This window comes from Protopterus annectens, chromosome 5.part1 (genome assembly GCF_019279795.1).
Source record: "Protopterus annectens isolate FY-2018-M chromosome 5.part1, PAN1.0, whole genome shotgun sequence".
In the NCBI taxonomy this organism is placed as follows: domain Eukaryota; kingdom Metazoa; phylum Chordata; order Ceratodontiformes; family Protopteridae; genus Protopterus; species Protopterus annectens.
In genome coordinates, this window is record NC_056736.1 from 754,950,461 (window position 1) to 754,971,249 (window position 20,789).

Genomic DNA, 20,789 nt, shown 5'->3' on the forward strand with positions numbered 1-20,789 from the left:
ATCTCTAATTTTTATTTTGTTGGTTACTTTAACGAATTTACATTGGTGGCATCTGCCACACTTACTCAAACTTGTGCAACCCTTAGTTGTTTTTTTTAGAGTTCTCAACTAGACTTTTCAAGTTCAAGCTCCTACTATAAGTTAAGTGGGGGACTTGGCTGAAAGATTTCCTTAGACAATGGTCACCCTGGATGAAAGCCCAATTTTTTACTAACAATCTCTCTAATGGATGGAGAATCTAAGGAATAAGTTGTCATAGATACACACACTACATACATTATATTATATATATATATATATATATATATATATATATATATATATATATATATATATGTATATATATATATATATATATATATATATATATATATATATATATATATATATATAACACACATTATATATATATGACACACACACACATATATATATATATATATACAGATATATATATAGATATATAAACATATATATATATATATATATATATATATATATATATATATATATATATATATATATATATAAATATGTATATATAGGGTTCCCTATCAGGAGCCTGAAACACTATAAGCCTGAAAATCAAAATCCTGAAACCAAAAGCCTGAAAATTCAAAATCCCGAAAACCCAAAATCCTGAAACTCAAAATCCTGAAAACACAAAATGGACATACTGACGTCATTGTGGCTTTGCTATTGTTAGCCCTGTGGTGTTAGGTCATGCGTTGGGTTCAGGTAAATGTGCGGTTGGTTTTATGTTAGGGTTAGGGGCGGTTTAAGTGAGTTAGGGTTAGGGCGCAGGTTAGGCATGTATGCAATAGTGACAAATATTGGGGTTAGGGGCGGTTTAAGTGAGTTAGGGTTAGGGCGCGGGTCAGGTGAGTGTGCAATAGTGACAGACCTTAGGGTTAAGGTTAGGGTCAGTCGGTAGATATTAGTGTCTTTATAGTGACATATTAGCATTATTTGTGTTTTCAGGATTTTGGGTTTTCGGGATTTTGAATTTTCAGGCTTTTGGTTTCAGGATTTTGATTTTCAGGCTTATAGTGTTTCAGGCTTCTGATAGGGAACCATATATAAAATATATATATATATATATATATATATATATATATATATATATATATATATATATATATATATATATATATATATATATATATATACACACACATACAAAGAGAGAGACACATACATTATATATATATATATATATATATATATATATATATATATATATATATATATATTTATATATATATATATATATATATATACGCACAGACACGCAGGGACACACAGATAGTGCGCTGATTAAATAAAGCACAAAAATGACAGCAAGGTACGTCATGGTCAAGGCCTAGGCAAGGAATACAGTACAAATGAAAATCTTTAGGAGGTATTTGCTTTCCACAAGTAATGCAATTATTAACTTTTACCGACATCAGTAAGGAGCAAGAAAAAGTTTCCCCAACGGGGTACTTAGCTTTAGTTGAAGACTTCGGTTCTGAAACTCGAAAATGACCGGCACTTGTGAATTGCTTCTGCTTTGGGCACCGCATGGCAAGAAAGACTGATGTAATGGTGTCGGCTGCATGTTTTATACCCCTGACGACCTGACGTCATGGAAGAAGAGACAGCAACGGACGCAGGACCCAAGACTTTGTTAATCAGGCCGAGTGAGGGCTACCTGCAAGCAGATAACCCAAATGTACTGCAACCGTGAAACATGAAGAACATCCAGCATTTTTATGTTGTAGGATAGTGTTAGTGAAAGAGAGTAAGGTAGTGGTGGTGCTATGGTTTGGTCGGAAACCGTGTAGGGTGTTAGAGAGGAGGTTGTTAGCAAGGAGGTGATCTGAGACCCGAGAATGGATGCATCTCTCTAGTATTTTGGAGAGTGGAGAGAGAATAGTTATGAGGCGGTAACTGATCAACTCTGTGGAGGGGCCACCTTTGTGTAGTGGAATTATTTGTGATACATATATATATATATGTATGTATACACACACACACACACACACACACACACACACACACAGACACACACACACTGAAGGAAAACTAAGCAAAGAAAATAAATCTATTACACTTAAAACTTCTAAGGGATATGGACAAAAAACACAACACGAACTGGTGTTTTTTAGCGCTTTCATTCTTAAATATCCTGGAACTTAATCAGAAAACAAGTAATGTACAATAGTGCAGAGTTAAATAATGAACAAAGGGTAATAAAAATGTAATAAAATATAAGCATTACACCCAAGTTGGGTTACAGTAAAGTACAGTTTTGTACCTACCATAAATGTAGATGTTCGAAGATCCACATTGCTGCAGTCCTAACACTTGGGTAGTCCGCTGTCCCAGTCGGCCCGAATACCAAAGTATAAGGCTGACGTCGGTCAAGGCGCATTTGTCTGACATCAGGACGTCAGGGTACAAATGCGCATGACCAACGTCATATCCTCAGTCTTTTCTTGCCCCAGATGTCAGAAGACCCTAAAGAAATAAGGCCAAAACCAAAAAACACTCCTGTACCTAAAATATGTACAATATATACAAATGTACAAAAAATAGAACCTCACCCACACAACCACCCCTAAACACAGAGGGGAAGGAGGGAGGGAAAATTGGACTGCAGCAATGTGGATCTTCGAACATCTACATTTATGGTAGGTACAAAACTGTACTATGTTCTTCATCTCACATTGCTGCAGTCCTAACACTTGGGTAGAATCCCAAAGCAGAGGTAAGGGAGGATGGCTAAACTATAATGAAGCAGGAGCTGCCAAAATGCCCTGCAACACAGCAGTGGCAAAACCAGCCCTGGACTTAGAATAGAGAGGAAGGTGGTAATGCTTGGAGAAAGTATGCACTGAACTCCAAGTAGCTGCCTCCAAAATATCCTTAGTTGCCACCCCCCTTAGAAATGCTGTTGAAGTGGCAGTAGCCCTAGTGGAATGAGGCCTAATCCCAGCTGGAATCTCTTTGCCATGATGGGAGTAACAGAATGCAATGCAAAACCCAATCCACTTAGATATAGTTTGTTTTGACACAGGCTTGCCCTGAGAACTCAAAGCAAAAGAAACAAACAACTGCTGAGACTGCCTAAAATCCCTAGTCCTGCTTAAATAATAACGCAACTGCCTGTGTACATCTAAAGTGTGCAAAATCTTTTCCCCTATTTTGGGGATCTGCATAAAAGTAGGCAAATGAATAGTTTGGTTTAAAGCCACACTAGAAACCACCTTAGGCATAAATGAAGGATTAGTACGTAATGATACCCTATCCTTATGAAAAATCAAAAAAGGCTCCACCGCCATAAGGGCCTGCAATTCAGAAACCCTTCTTGCAGAAGTAATGGCCAACAAAAAGCAGTCTTCCATGACAAGTATTTCAACTCAGCAGTAGCCAAGAGGCTCAAAAGGTTGTAGAGTAAGTTTCTCCAACACAAAATTGAGGTCCCAAGCAGGAGTAGGAGCACTGTGGGGGTCTTATATTCTTTGCCCTCTAAGAAATTGCTTGAACAAAGGATGAGAAAACAATGGTGGGTCACAATCATAGTGAGCTGAAATTGCTGCAGCATGAATCTTAATGGAAGAGAAAGACAAACCTTTGTCCAATAGCTCAGTAAGATATTGAAGAGCCACACTCAAATTAGGCTCAGAAACATCCAAATCCTTTGCTGCACTCCAAAATAAAAATCTCTTCCATTTTTCTGCATACACTTTACGTGTACTAGGTCTTCTGGCTTCCATAATCACATTCAAAACTTGTTGAGGAAGTTGAGACCTGCTGTGGTTCAAAACAGAATATGCCAGGCTGTTAGATGAAGAGAGTGAAGCTTGACATTGAGTAGATGACCGTCCCTCTGAGACAAAAGGTGTGGAATCAAAGGTAAAGGCCATGGAGGCTTTCTTACCAGATTCCTCAGTAATGGGTACCAGTGTTGCCGAGGCCAATCTGGAGCTATCAAAATCATCCTTGGCTTGTCTTGTCTGACCTTTAGGAGTACCTTTGGGAGGAGAGGCAGAGGTGGAAAGGCATACACATGAAGATTTTCCCAACTGAACGAAAGAGCATCCACTTTCCAAGCTGTGTGATGATATCTTTTCGTGCAAAACTTTGGCAGCTGGTGGTTTAGTGGAGAAGCGAACAGATCTATGTCTGGAGTTCCCCATGACACTGTCAATTTTGAAATACATGAAGATCCAGTTTCCACTCGTGGGGATCCATGATTTGCCTGCTTAACACATCTGCTAAGGAGTTCTGTGCTCCTGGCAGAAACCTTGCCTGAAGAGTAAGCTGCAAGCTGAGCGCAGTCTCCCACAAAATCATTGCTTGCCTGCATAGAGGATAAGAATGTGTTCCCCCTTGCTTGTTGATGTACCACATGACAGTTGTGTTGTCTGTTAGAATCAACACCTGCCCTGGAAGAAGTAACTCCTTGAAAGCTATCAATGCAAACTGGACTGCTAACATCTCCTTCATGTTGATATGTAGATGCTGTAGTCTGGCAGGCCACTTGTCTTGTATCCACTTTCCATTCAGATGAGCTCCCCAAGCTATGTCTGAGGCATCTGTCGTTAGAATCTGACTCGCCTCTGGCCGGGTCACAGAGAGTCCCTTGTTTAGGTGACATTCCTGAGCCCACCACAAAAATTCCTTTTGAATGCAAGGTATTATTTGAATGACAGTGTCCAGATCCTGGCAGTGCTGTGTCCATACATTTTTGAGATACCATTGTAGCTTCCTCATATGCAGTTTGGCATTGGGAAGCACCAGAATACAAGATGCCATGAACCCTAATGCTTGAAGGACTGTCCTTGCAGTCAGCACGGACTGATGAGATAGTTGATGGAAGTAAAGGGATAGACTCTTTTGTTTGTCCGGGGTTAAAAGGCCATCTGGGCTGCTGTATTCAGTCTCACACCCAGAAAGCACATGTCTTGAGAGGGTACTAGACTGGACTTTATTTCGTTCACAGAATACCCCAGGCATCTTAGCACTGCTATCACATAATCCAGATGCTGAAGAAGCTCGTCCTTTTCTTGAGCCAGAATCAGACAGTCGTCCAAGTAAGGATAGATTTGTATTCCTTTTAGCCTGAAAAAGCTACAACTGGAGCCAGAACTTTTGTGAATACTCTGGGCAGTAGATAAGCCAAAGGGCAATGCAGAGAACTGATAATGGGAATTTCCAGCTCGAAAACGCAGATACTTCCTGCAACTGAGTCTGATAGGCACATGAAGGTAAGCCTCCTTGAGATCTAAAGTTACCATCCAGTGATCTTTGCCCAGCAGAGGTAAAAGCTGTTGTAACGTCAACATTTTGAACTTGGGAATGTCCAAATAAGTGTTGAGGATAGACAAATCCAAAATTGGTCTCCACGTGTTCCCCTTTTGGTACTAGGAACAGGCGAGAATAAAATCCTAGGCCCCTTTCTGGCACAGGAACCGGCTGAATGGCCCCTATCTGGAGCAACAGAGAAATTTGCTTGTGAGCCTCTTTTCTTTGTAGAGGAGGAATGTCTGGCATGCCTTTGAAAGGAGGCAAGGTATGGAAATAAAACCTGTAACCGTGGTGAACGATATCCAATACCCATCTGTCTTGGGTAATAACACTCCAGTTTTCTTTGAAAAGTGCCAGCCTTCCTCCCAAAGGTGCTGCCAGACGAGAAGGCTCTGGCAGCTGAAAAGGCAAGTCATTGGGTCTGCTTACGAAAGGACTGACCCCTGCCCTCACCAGAAGACTGGGCAGGCGAACTGCCTGCTCTAGGCCTAAAAGAACCTTGACCTCTGCCCCTACCACGTCTAGATCTACCCCTAGACTGAGAATCATAAGAAGGATAAGTCCACCCCTTAGTAGGCCAATTTCTACTAAACTTTGGAGGCTGAACCTGCAAAAATCTTTAACAGTCTGCATAGACTTAGCCTTGTCCTCCATTTTCTTTAAAACTGCGTCCACAGGCGCACCAAATAACACATCAGATTGTAAAGGAGCATCTAAAATCCTTGTCTTTACATGTTCAGCTAAATTCTGATCCTTGAGCCAGGCGTGCCTGCGAAGAACAGAACCAGTGGCTGCCACCCTCGAAGAGGCCTGTACAGCATCAAAACCACATTGCAAGGAATGCTTACCCACTTGTTCAGAAACATGAACTAAATCCTGCAACTCTTTACACTCAATACCTTCCGCCAGAGCATCTACCTTAGACTTCAATTGTGAAAGGAGATAATTTTGGTATTTCAACATGTGAAACTGGCAATTCAAAGCCCTCATGGCTAAAGTGGAAGAAGTATACACCTTTTTCCCCCATCTATCCAAAGCCCTTGCCTCTTTATCAGAAGGAACAGGATTTTTAACAACAGAAGCCTTAACACCTTTAGGGCCCTGAGAAACAGTTTCTGGGTCTGCCCTGGGACTCTTAATAAGATACTTATGAGCTTCAGGCACCCTATAATACCTGACAGGTTTAACTGGGGCAGGAGGCAAAGAATCAGGGTTCAGGAAGCCTCTGCAAAAGCATCCTCTACCACATCCAGAACAGGAGGTATAGCTAAAGGCCTATGCTGGGGTAGAAACAAAAATTCCCTAAGCCTTTTCCTAGAATCAGAGAAATCTTGACCTTCCCATTTAAAATGCTCCCTCATGGAATGAAGGGTTTCTGAAAAAGAAAAATCCTCAGGAGGAGAAGCCGAAGGTGTAGAGTCATCTACATCAGAATCAGAATAAGGAGGATACTCCTGCAAGTCTTCAGCCGAAGACTCAGAAGCCTCCGAACACTGCTCAAAACTTTCAAGCTCAGGTTCCACCCTAGGCCTCTTATCAGGGGGGGGTAAAGAACCTCTAATCATAGTAATCAAATCTTCTGCCATTTTAAGCATATGTTTCTTAGGCAGAGAACCTGAAGAACTAGGGGAAACCCCCACTGAAGTTAACCCTGGCCTACCTCTAGAAGGAACCTTGGAAACAGAAGGGGAGGGCCTAACCACCTTAGGAAGGGAGGGGAGAACAGCTACCTGAGAAGCCCCTTCAGCCTGGCCTACCTCCTGAGAGGACACATCTTGTAACAGTAAAGTCTCACCCTGAGAATCCAAAGGAACTTCTGGTAGAACCACCGGCTCCACCGAGCCCTCTAAAGAACCGACGTCCGGGACAGACGGTTCTTCCACCCTAGGCTTCGCTGCTTTGTCCTTGCGTTTTTTAGATGCGGCGTCGGAGCATCCGGCGGCATGTTGTAATTACAACGCTTCCCAAAACTAACCCGCACAATCTAATCTTCTCTTAATAGTGCGTTTGTTAAATCTAGCACAAGAGCGACAGCCAACAACGTCGTGCTCAGGCCCTAAGCAAGGTATACACAATGTATGGTAATCTCTATGAGGTATCTGTTTCCCACAAGAAATACAATTATTCACTTTTTCTGACATCCGGTTAAATACTGAGGCAAGAAAAAACCAAAATATTCCCCAACGGGGTACTTAGCCAACTTTGATTCGGTCTGAAACTCCGACTTCAGAAAATTTCAGAACGCCAACCTGCACTCGCAATACTGCTTCTGCATCGGACCAAGCGGCAAAAAAGACTGAGGATATGACGTCGGTCATGCGCATTTGTACCCTGACGTTCTGATGTCAGTCAAATGCGCCTTGACCGACGTCAGCCTTATACTTTGGTATTCGGGCCGACTGGGACAGCGGACTACCCAAGTGTTAGGACTGCAGCAATGTGAGATGAAGAACATCCAACCTTTGCACTACAGCATGCAGTGCATAAACTCCTGAACAGCCCCTCCCCCTCAAAAAAAAAAAAAATACGAAAATCAGGAAACTTTTTGGTCCTCATCTTCATATTTAAAATAAAATAAACATTTTGTGTTTTCCTTACACTGTTGGTGAGGAAAAACAGTTTACCTCACTGACATAGGTTCAAGCAAATCATCTGTTGCTTCCATAGACTTTAATAGATGCACCATGCCATATGCACGAAGGCGGCCCATTGGCGTCTATTGATGAAGGTCACATTACCCTATGGTAACTTCACAAACTGGTACAGCCAAATGTTTTTGGGCCATAGTTTAAGATTTGACAAAGCTTTTTATTAAAAAAAAGGCCCAAAAAAGAAAGGCAAGCTGGAACATACACTGCAGCACTTGACTGAAAATGTCACACTATACAGGAGGCAGGGGTTACAGTTTGTGTAGCTAGGGGTAATCAAGGGGGCATTTAAAGTTTACAGAATGACTGCCATATCTGAAATACCACGTCTGGTGACAAACTAATCAGCTTCTTCAGAGGCACAGTCCTTCACTGCATATCACAGAACTGGGAACAAAGTTAGCTTTTTGAGCAGGACACAAAATATTACAATAGGTTCATAGGTAGATACTGGGCTATCTGCCCGAAGGCACATATTAGCTCAGCCACTTTGTGCGGTATTCACCGCCCCTTTGGTTAGTTCCCTAGGCCCTTGATCTAGCAGCTAGTACCCTTGGCCCCTATCTAGTAGAGCTGTTGGTATGATCCCTGGTGTGAACTTTCTGTTACCCATCCACTCATCAAGGTTCCTTTTTAAGAGTGATAGTGAGGGGCTCTGTCTTATGTAGATCGGGACCTTGTTCCATAGCAAGGGAAGTCTTTGCGAAGGGAATCTATCCCTCCAGCCTGTTCTATTCATTGTTGTGCTGAAGTTTATATCCCTAGAGCGTGTAGCTCGAGTGGATTTGGTTTTGCTAAGATGGAGCAGTTCAACAGTTCTGGGTTGGACATGGCTATGTATGTTAGACAGAAATCGTCTCTGAGAAGGCGGTATGCAACAGAGAAAAGCCTTTTTCAATCATGCTGCATAGGGCAACCGTTTTGAGGCCAGTAATCCTCTTAGTGAGGTACCTCTGTGGTCTCTCCAGCTGCTGGAGATGCCTAGCCAGGTACATTCCAATTGGTGCATTGTACTCAATATTGGGTCTGATGAGGGAAGAGTAGAGGGGCACCACTACATCCTTAGAGCTTGATGCAAACCCTCTCGTGATCAGATGGGTCACATAGAAGGCTTTTCTAGCCACCTTGGCAACATGGTTATCAAAGAAAGCTGACTATCTACTTGAGTCCCTAGATCCCTTATTACTACTTCAGATTTCAGGGGGTTACCTCCTTACTACTTCAGATTTCGGGGGTTACCTCCTATGTGGCAGTTCGCGGGTACTCTTGTTTTTTCCAAAGGGAATTACTACGCACTTTTTAGCATTTAGCTTGAGACCATGGCTTTGACACCATGCATCAGTCTCGTTAAGGCCCTTCTGGAGGATATCCATGTCGATCGGAGACTCTATTACAGCACCCAGTTTGCAATCGTCCGCAAACTTGGTCAGCCACAGCCCATCAGAGCTTGCCTGTACTTCTGAGAAGTATATGCCAAACAGGAGGGGCCCCAGGACAGAGCCCTGAGGCACACCGCTCATTACTGGTCTGGATTCGGACATAGATCCCGCTACTCTTACTTTGTGGGATCTGTCTGAAAGCCAGTTTGCGATCCATCTTGTGACGCAAGGCTTTATGCCCAGGTTGGTGAGTTTATCAATAATACCCGAATGGGGAATGGTGTCAAATGCTTTAGCAAGGTCAAGGTAAACCGTGTGCACCTCCTTTCCCTTATCTATAGCCTGAGTAACTGTGTCAAAGAAGTCCACCAGGTTCAGGAGACATGATCTGCCCTTGATGAAGCCGAACTGTGTGGGGTCAAGTGTTTGGAGGTTCCCAATCTCTCCATTTATGAGTTCCATAATGATTCACTCCATTGCCTTACAGATCAGACTGGTCAGGCTTATTGGTCAGTAGTTCCCAGGGTCGGTTGTAGGCCCACCCTTGTGCAGCGGAACCACCGTTGCTGTGCGCCATTCTATGGGCACATATCCTGTCGAGAGGCTGAGAGTGAACAGGGTATTCAGATGCGGGGTTAATTCATTTTGGAGCTCACGTATGACACAGCCTGGGACACCATCTGGTCCCATGGAGGCAGTGTTTTTAGCTTTAGATAGAGCCTTATTAACCAACGTATCAGTAAGTAAGTAATATACATATAAATAAACAGCATTAGTCCCTGGCAAGCAAACTGAATGGGGGCTGGTTCACCATTTCTGACAAGCAGATATGCAATATAGTCAGTAAATCTCCAAGAAAAAATCCTGAGAGGAAAAAAAGAAAGAAAAAGGTCAGATACTGCTGATTAAGCTACTTCCTGGTCAGATACCGCTGATTAAGCTACTTCCTGGTCAGATACCGCTGATTAAGCTACTTCCTGGTCAGATACCGCTGATTAAGCTACTTCCTTCTGCTGGTCTCCAGCAAAGCACTAGAGTGCCAATCTTGGACACTGGTGATGGGGTCTCTCTCCCCTGATCTACAAAGGCTGACCGCTCATGCGCTAGAAAAAAAAATTGGTGGGATCAGCAGTGTCAGAGGAGGCCACATTCTCTTAATAACCAGGACAGTTTCAGAAGTGAGAACCAAACCTGCACCATTCATGCATAACGTGCAAAGGCTTGCCAAAATGAATATAAAATACTTCTACACTTAAGCTCTAGCTTCTTGGGAGTTTGTTGTATGCATTTAGATGACAAGACTGCAGCCTGCAGTCTGCTGCCTCCAAGTAGGCTGAGGAGGCCAGCTTGTGGACAAGGAGTTCTTAAAATCAGACTTGCGAGCAGTATGTGGTGGTTCTTTTATAGATGGACGAATGTCTCCTGTACGAAGGCAGACTGCTTACATAATGTCTTGGAGAAGAGCATGGCGGCGGTATTCGCCCTTTGCATACTCTACAGACTGGGAATGACAAAGTAATGAAAAATGTCAGAATTAGGGAAAAGATATGCAGCATGTTACTCTGATTCCAGCTGCATGACACAGCAGACCACAAAGCTGGGAGTTCAGGGACCAAGACATCCCTCAGAAAAATGTAGAGACAGACAACAGGGTTATCACAACTGACTTGAGTTAGTGCAGCCTTCAGATGGCACTGCACCACCACATATCTACTTTCCAGAAGCTTTCATGTTACTCACCCCTCTAAGCACTCAAATGTCTTGGGAGGTTTCTGAAATCAGAATTAGACAGCAATACAAAACGCTGCACACTGTTAATTATCCTTTCCCCCCAAACTTTATTACTTACTAGTCTGACGCACTTTCAGGCTACTTAAAAAGCAGGCTTCCTCTTTTTGCATCTGCAGGGTCATTTCTTGCACTCCCTTTGTGGCTCCTTGCCAGTACCCTGCAAAAAATAGAACACAGATAAGCCAAATTGTACACTGCACCCCAAAACAGAACACAGTTTACCTGGACACTACACCCCAAAATATGAACTTAATGTTACACACATCACTTTACACTACACCATATAATAAATTCAACTCATTTGCAGTGCATACAATGCCACCTCTACACTGCTCCCCAAAATAAGAATACCACCATGACGTACAACAGTCAGCCACTTACAGCATGCTGCAACAGAATATACATGGCACTCCAAAACCACACCCTGCAAGAGAAGCCATCAACTTAACTGTCTTGCCATCAGTTCCCAGTCTTCTTTCCTGTCATCTCTTAGGAGACAGCGTTTCACATCTATATTTTTGATATGCATTATTTTACTAGATTCTCCCAAATTCAGGATGACATCTCATTTAAGTCCCCTTTTTTTTTTAGACATGCTTGCACCTTCTACAGCACCTACAGTGCCCTTCAACACTGCCTGAGTAAGTTCAGTGGGTATGAAGGCTTTGTTCCACTTTCTCTCACTAAAATCTCCCTTTGACTTGTTTCACTCTGGCCAAGCTGACTGCGAACCACAATGCTGCTTGGCAGACCTTCAGTTTTGACAGCAACCCCTGAAGGATGAAATTCTAGCCATGTCAAAAGGATCAACAGCTACAGCATGGAGTGCCTTCTTAAACAGGCCTGCTTCCAAAGTATTCCAGTTAACAGTGCACTACAGGTTTCTCACAAAGTGATCATGCACAGAAATGCTTTACATTTGTTTCATTCAGTATACAAGAGGTGAGTAAAAAGTCTACCTGAACAAGATCTGAAGACCTGGACTTTTACATTAACAAATGTAGAGGACTCAATTGACTGTTTTTGAGCAGATGCAGTGTGCATATGTGGTATACACCTCTCATTTTTAATGGTTATTTTGAGCTCAACATTTTAACAAACATGACATTTGTTGGTACACCACTCTTCAGCAAATGGTCAGGCACCATATATATTTATATTTACACAACATATACTAAATTACAGTGAATGAATGAATACATCAAAATTTCTCAAACCCTTACAAATATACCTTTCCAAGAACTGCTAGTTCAATAAATAGCTACTTAAAAATAAAAATGGTACTGTTAGGGGAAAAGGTGTTTAGTGCACGCTAGAGCTCAGGGCAGGGGCATCTGTATGCTGATCCTAAGATGAACCCTGTACACTATGGTACCAAAACCAACAAGCAGGGGAAAGCAGCATGCACGCCCCAACACATCACCCTCCCTAGCCTTTGCTCTATCCATTTATGTACGGTATAGGAAGTAGTCGATCCATACTGAATAGGGATAATCTCGAAGCTCTCATAATAACATTGGATATAGAAAAAGCTTAATTCAGTGAATTGGGATTATTTATTTAAAATCTTAGAACTTTTGAGTTTCCTTTAAATTTTATTAATTTGATAAAGAATATATACAAAGATAATTTGGCCTTTGTAAAGTTGGGTCCGTTCACATCAGAAGCCCTCAAAATAACTAAGGGTACTAAAACAAGGTTGCCCTATGTCTCCCATTCTACTTGCCCTATCAATAGAACTATTTGCGACAATACGTAGAGATTCAAAAATTAAGGGATTAAATATATATAATCAATTTAATTCTAAGATTATGTTATTCGCTGATGATATATTACTCACTTTATCTGCAAATGAAGAATCCATACAGGAGATGGAAATACAATTAGGAATTTTTTTTCTCAATTCTGGTCTTTGTTTTAATAAATCTAAGTCAAAGCATATCCTACTAAACAGAAAGGGGGACTTTCAATTAAGCAAATGTCATATACTTGGTGAAAGAGTCTCTTCTTTAGAATATTTAGGAATTATTATATCTGATAAAATTAAGACTACCCCGACTCTAAATTATAATAAAATTTTAAATTCTACAACTCCTCATACAGATTGGAATAAATTAAATTAAAAATTTGATGATAGACTACAGTTAATAAAAATATTACTTCCAAAAATAAATTATATAGTCCAAGCTATACCCATAATTCCAAATAAAAAAATTCTAAAAGAAATAAATAAAATTCTTTTAAATTTTCTTTGGTTTCTAAAAAAGAATAGAATTGCTTTTTTTCATCATATTAGGCCATGAAAATTAGGAGGAATTAACTCTCCAGATCTAGAGACATACATCAAAGCCTCTGTCTTTAAAATAGTTTTCAACTGGAGAAATCCAAACTTCTCCTCTGTCTGGAAAAATTTGCAAATGGTTATTTTCTTAAATGAAAACAAATTAACAAAAAATTACCACTGAATAATCACAAGAATATGCTTTAACACATCATCATCTTTTGGCTTTTCCCGTTAGGGGTCGCCACAGCGGATCATCTCTTTCCATTTCTTCCTATCCTCTGCATCTTGCTCTGTCACACCAACCACCTGCATGTCCTCTCTCACCACGTCCATAAACCTTATCTTAGGCCTTCCTCTTTTCCTCTTACCTGGCAGCACCATCCTTAGCATCTTTTTCCCAATATACCCATCATCCCTCCTCAGCACGTCCAAACCAACGCAGTCTCGTCTCTCTTGCTTGGTCTCCAAACTGTCCAACATGAGCTGACCCTCTAATATACGACTAATATACGAATTCCTAATCCTATCCATTCTAGTCACACAGAGTGCAAATCTTAACATCTTTAACTCTGCCACATCCAGCTCCGACTCCTGCCTTTTGTCAATGCCACCGTCTCCAACCCATATAACATAGCTGGTCTCACTACTGTCTTGTAGACATTCCCTTTCACTCTTACCGGTACCCATCTGTCACAAATCACTCCTGACATTCTTCTCCACCCATTCCACCCTGCCTGTACTCTCTTCTTCACCTCTCTTCCACATTCACCATTACTCTGAACTGTTGATCCCAAGTACTTAAACTCGTCCACCTTTACCAACTCTACTCCCTGCATCCTCACCATTCCTCTACCCTCCCTCTCATTTACACACATATATTCTGTCTTAGCCCTGCTGACCTTCATTCCTCTGCTCTCTAGAGCATATCACCACCTCTCCAGAGTCTCCTCAACCCGATTCCTACTCTCACTACAGATCACGTCGTCATCTGCAAACATCATAGTCCACTGGGCCGCCTGTCTGATCTCATCTGTCAACCTGTCCATCACCACTGCAAATAAGAAAGGACTCAGAGCTGATCCTTGATGTAATCCCACCTCCACCTTAAACGGATCTGTCACTCCCACTGCAGTCCTCACCACTGTCACACTACCCTCGTACATATCCTGTACCACTCTTAACATACTTCTCTGCCACTCCCGACTTCCTCATACAATACCACAACTCTTCTCTAGGCACCCTGTCATATGCTTTCTCCAAGTCTACAAAGACACAATGCAACTCCTTCTGACCTTCTCTGTATTTCTCAAATAACACTCTCCAGAGCAAACATTGCATCTGTAGTGCTCTTTCCTGGCATGAAACCATACTGCTGATCACTAATCATCATCTCCCTTCTTAAACCTAGCTTCTACTACTCTTTCCCATAACTTCAAGCGGTGACTGATCAATTTTATCCCTCTGTAGTTACTGCAGCTCTGCACATCACCCTTATTCTTAAAGATAGGTACCAAAACACTTTCTCCACTCCTCAGGCATCTTCTGACTTTCCAAAACTTCATTAAAGAATCTAGTTAAAATTTCCACTGCCATTTCTCCTAAGCACCTCCATGCTTCCATTCTGCCACATAAATTATGGCGCGAAAAATGCTTTAACACATATTGTGTTAATTTTCAAAATAATACTTCAGAACCCACCAATCTAACTTACTTAAATTATATCTACAACTTATTTAGATCTTTCATAAACCCCAATGTTGACATAAAACTAAGGTTTGAATTGCTAATTCAATTTAATATCTCAAAAAAAATTTACAAACAAAATTCATGAAAGCACACTTATTAATTGGGAATCTAAAAACTTTATATGCTGGCTCCAATGTATAAACCACCACAAAGTATTAAGTAGTCATCAAGTTATAAATGACTTCGATACAACAAATGCACATTGGATAAATCTCCAAAGTATTTTACTTTACTCTGAAGATCTATGCAGAAATATTGATGATTCATCCTTTAAATCTAAATCAAAATTTAAAAATGATGTATATGAATCGATCTATAACCATTATAACTGGTCAAATTCAAATTCTAAATTATATAAAATTCTAATAATCTACAAGATTAAAACTGACCAGAACTTTTGGAATTTTATAACTAAAGGTTTATCAACAAATCTTTCAAATGATTCTAAAAATAACTTATTATATTCCATCAAACTAACTTCTAATATTCAAACCTGGAGAACTTTTACTTGGAAATTTCTGTATAGAGCCTTCTACACTCCCAGCAAAATAGCTAAATTCAATTCTACACAAAATGTTATTTGTTGGAGATGTTCTTTAAATTGTGAAGCAGATTGCCTTTTTATGACGGCATCAAAAAATATTGGGATGCAACTGGTAAATTTCTCCAAGCCACTTTTACTGATTAATTTGTCTTGACAAAGTCTTTAATTTTTCTGAATGTTAATGAAATAGTAACCATGAATAAAAAAGATCAATATCTTTTCTGGACTATTTTGGCTGTAGCTAGAAAGTGTATCACAAGGAAATGGAAATCCACTCCATTTCCCTGCTTTGAAGACTTTTTGTTCTTACTAAAAGAGACTGCACAGAAGGAGATAAAAGTCAAGGAACAAAGTTTTTCCCAGACGTTGGACAAATAACCCTTGGAACAAAATACTTTCACTTACTGAAACGACACAAATGGATATAGTCTCTGAGATCAAAGAGACATTTTGTTGGACTGTGAAAATCGTTATTTCTCTTTTTCATCTACTGAATGTCCTTTTTTCTTTTCTTATTGGCCACTTGTAAATACTGTAAATAATGCTATTATACTACTCATTGTTGAATTGTAATTTAAATTACTGTTTTTCTTCATAAACGACATAAAAATGGAGTAAAAAAAAGAAAGTAATCGATCCAACAATAACGGACTGTATATTTTTGAAAGGAAATAGTTTCAAAGGATCAAAAAACAGAAATGTTTTTTGCAGGGGACAAGTTCCCCCCTGCACCCTCCCAACTAATATTACATATATTATACATATATACAAAACCTAAAACCAAAATAACACTACAGTGGGGAAAAAGCATATGCCCCGATTCGCACTGTACCATGGTCTCATGGGGGAGGGGGTACTTTTGGATCAGCTGACTTTTGATCAACTGTACTGGCTTTTTCATTTTCTATGAAAAAGCCACTTCGTTGAAACACATGCACACACAAGTGATGACAGAAAGAATGAAAAAAAAGGAAATGGGAGGGAGGGAAAAAAAAGAGTGGGTGCAGACTGGCACACAGAAAGACACAGGTGAACAAGGTACACTAATGTCTGGAGAGAGGCAGGGGTACAAACAGTTACCATCATATTCAAGTGCATTCAAGCACACGTCTAAGATGGACAATTAGCATTATTCCCACGCATGGGCAATGACACAAGTATGAAATGGTGGTCCCAAAGTCATACATGCACAGGAAGGTGCCTTGTCCACACAAAACACAAATGGCACAAGAGAAGCCAAGAGTAACCAGAACTCACACACACACTTGTTAACATGGTATGTCCTGGTATCAGTCACGATAGGAACACTGCTTTGAAGGGCAGTAAACAGTTAAGACTTGCAGAACAGAAGCAAGCTGTCAGTATGCCGTTCTTGACGCATTTCAGCTTATAACACAAACTCTTCATAGCAGAAGCACTGGGGGTCATCATACCCATGCTGCTTGCAGATTTTGGGGGAGGGATGCTGGTAGCCATTGTCAGCTGGTAACCATGGTCAGTTGCTCTGCTAGGTCATACCTCGTCTCCACCTTATGAAATAGTCAATAAAAAATCTCAGCAACCACTTCTTAAACTAGCTATTCCAAACACACATGATCTTTGCCTCCTTTGCATGCTAAGCAGGCACTCTATTGGACACCACCACTGACAACAAAACTGCTGACTGACACTCTGAGCATGACTGAAATCAGAAAGCTCTCCTTCCCACTTCTATGTAGTATGATGCAGGTAACTACATACTGCCTGCACATGTGCAGCATGCAGAGCACTGCAGGGACAGGTAAAGCACCACGTCTACTCCTTACGTCACTAAGGCACAATTCATTAGCTCTAGACTGGAGCCTCATTAGCATATAACCAGTGTGATCTAGTACTTACTGGCAACTTTTGTTGCCAAGACGCTCTCTTTGGATGAAGGCATAACTCATCAAGGAATCAACAGGAGTAATCAAGACTAAAACACAAGCAGGGAAGCAACACACCTTTATACAGAAGTGGTAGAGAGCAAGCACACGCACATGGATATCACAATGCTTTCCCATGGTTTGTAGTGTACTCCTCTTTGACAACCATGTGTCTTGGTGCATATCCATGGTGTGTCCCTGGCAGACTTTACCCTCTGTGCGCTTCAATAACGGTTTGCACTTATCATAGGTCTACTCATGCCCTCCAATTAGGCACACATTAAACATCCCAGCATTGACAGGACAGCAGATATAAAACACAGGAGATGTTGGTAAATCTCAGAATCAGATAAGCATCCATACCACATTTGCTACACAGATGTAGATAGCAATGCTCATTTCTCAGCTACACTGGGTAGTCAGGCTTAGAAGACTGCCAACAAAGTTATGTTTGCTGTATACCTACAAGTTTCTACTTGCAATCTGAAGCACATTACTGGGCCTGTTGCACTGTAAGCAGACAGGATTAGTGTTGAATCTTGTATTGCACATTTCATAAATTAGTCCAATGCTATGTAGGCACCTACAGATACTGTGCCTAAACACCGACACAAGGTCCGAGATTCTAAGATCTGCAAAACAATGGCACTACATGCCTCTCCCCCAACTGGGTCTGGACCCACTGAGTAGGGCTGTGGCTTCACCTCCCCCACTTGAGCTACAGGCTATACTGCACATGACCACCTATCACTGATTATACAGGAGCAACAAAACAGCTTTCCCAAAGACTGCAGCACCAGGTTTGCAAAGTGCAGACATGTACACCCACCATATAGGAGCCCACTAGAGGGTTCCCAATGCTATTCCATGTCCTAACCAGTCCCTAATAAGCAAGCAGCATTGGGAAGCAATAGATATGCAGGGCTACTTTAATACAGTCTGTAGCTACAAACGACTGAGGTGCTGTGGGGCGTTTCACCCCGCAGTACAATGCTTAGGTTTCGAGATCCATGCTGACACTGGCACCACAACATCCTCCCAACAAGAGGTCATCCACTTCACTGAAACCCTACCAAGCAGGTTAGGCATTTCACAAAATCAGTACCACCATTCAAACAATAACAGATTCAGTTCCACCTCAGAACAGCCCATAAATCAATCACTATCACCACCAATCACCTGCAGAACTTATCTACACATATACAACCCTATTGCTAAACGCTCAAGTGGGGCATCACAAGATACTAAGCCTGGCAATCTTCATTTATAAATGGAGAGAACATACAAAAACAAAAATCAGGAGGAAGATGCAAAGCCCCCCCCCCCCCCCACATTAACCAGAATGCAAATCTGATGAAGCACATAACTGTTACTTCTGTATATACCCCCCCCATCTAGCCCAAAAATACTGAAAGCACTACTGATAAAATTCTAAAATTTTACACAGCCTTCTGCCTTTGCGCAAAATCAAGAATGTACGAAAGTGGAACAAAACACTTACGTACTCAACGTAACATTCCATCTGTGCTGTCAGTTTTCATTCTTCAACTGTTGGGTTCGGGTCCACCTTGGCTGCTTCTCCCAATTTGTAGGGCACAAACTCTAACTCCTTCCTTACCCATAATACCTAGGCATCTAACTTGCCTCAGGTTTATTTGCTGCCCCTTACACCTGTAAGCATAAGGAAATGATGAAAGAGAATAAAAATGTCTTCTGACTTCTCCAGTTATGGGTTGTCACAGTGGATCACTGGACCACAGATTGGGCACCAGGCAACTCCACACCTTAAAAACTCCACTGCCAACCTTCACAGAAGGTGCACACACAGGACACACACACACACCCCTACAACTCCCTTGACCAGAGGGAGAGCATGCAGACTCTACAGAGGAGGCACTCCAGCAGAGAATCAAACCAGAGAACCTCTTGCTGTGAGGAGACGACACAAACTGCTGCACCACAGCGGCCAAATGATGAAACGGAATACAGAACTCTAAACAAAGGAACAGTAGTTCCTCCAGCATCTTACGATCCTTTCAAAAGGAAAACAAAAAGAGGAAGGGAAGTTGAGGAAGAATGTAAATGGACAACACTGACTGAACATTATGGTGGGTACACGACAATTATCTGGGTTGTCATTTTCATTCATTCCTCAACTGCTGGGACAGAGTCCCCAGCTACCTAAAATCCAGGAGGACTCTACGGATGGTCCTGAGCACCGCTGAGCCAAAGGCTGCTCTTCCTCTAGAGATAAAATCCAATTTGTAATGAGCAATTAAAGGACTGAGGAGAAGCCCAAGTTGCGAACACATATATCATCCAATGAGGAGTTGGATAAAAACGCCGACGTTGCCAAAGACCCAGCGGAATGTGCTTTTGGTTGTTTTGGCAATGACAAGCCCAGTTTACTGTAAACAAAGGTAATACAAATCAGTTAACCATTTGGCTAAAGCCACTTTTGAAACTGGTTTGCGTAATTTTGATTCCAAGAGAGAGACAAATAATTGTTCCGATTTCCTTAAATTTGTGGTTCTATGTAGATGGGTTCTATGTAGATAAAACTAATTGTCTGTGAAAGTCCAAAAGGTGAAATAAATACTCTCCCTTATTTGGGAAATTTGGAAATATATTAACATTGGATTCCGACATCACATTATGAAGAAAAAGTACCCTTGTGAACCAATCCTATCCTTATGAAAAAGGGTAACAGGGCCTGCAATTCTCCAGCTCAAGAAATTTACTTCACACTTAGCGGAGGACTCAAAACGGGGATGGTGTCAAGGTTCAAAAGTACTTACTAGGCCAACAACCACAAGGGCCTTTTTAAGGCTTGGCAAGCATCCCAAATCTCAGACAAGTTCTGGTACCCCTGAGAAGTATACGCAGGGGCTTGGGAGATTAACCATTTACAGGCTGGGCTGCCCGTGTCCAGTCCAGACAGACAGGTGTAAAGCCAGGGATGAATTTCCTGTTCACCATCAAAATTGTCCAAGTTGCACTTTAAATGGGTTAGGGAGGAACTCTGCTTCACATGGATGGCAAGCCTGTTCCAGAGACGGGGTAGTCTCCAAGATACATACTTGTCTCATCAGCAGGTCCTATTTCCATCACAAGCAAAGTTTTAGGTTTCTAGAATGGGTAACTCTGGTGTTTGTTCTGTGGAAATGCAGGAGGTCCAGAGTGACGTCTGACAATGCC

The 20,789-nt window shown here is 41.4% G+C and overlaps 1 protein-coding gene across 1 annotated transcript in view; it reads right to left on the reverse strand.

Moving 5' to 3' along the window:
* The window catches only part of LOC122803271 (diacylglycerol O-acyltransferase 2-like), a 624,533-nt gene that overhangs the window by 482,398 nt on the left and 121,346 nt on the right, over positions 1-20,789 (reverse strand). Inside the window, exon 2 of the mRNA XM_044072861.1 lies at positions 11,172-11,270. Within this exon, the coding sequence (XP_043928796.1) occupies positions 11,172-11,270 (99 nt within the window). The remainder of the gene's footprint in view (positions 1-11,171; positions 11,271-20,789) is intronic.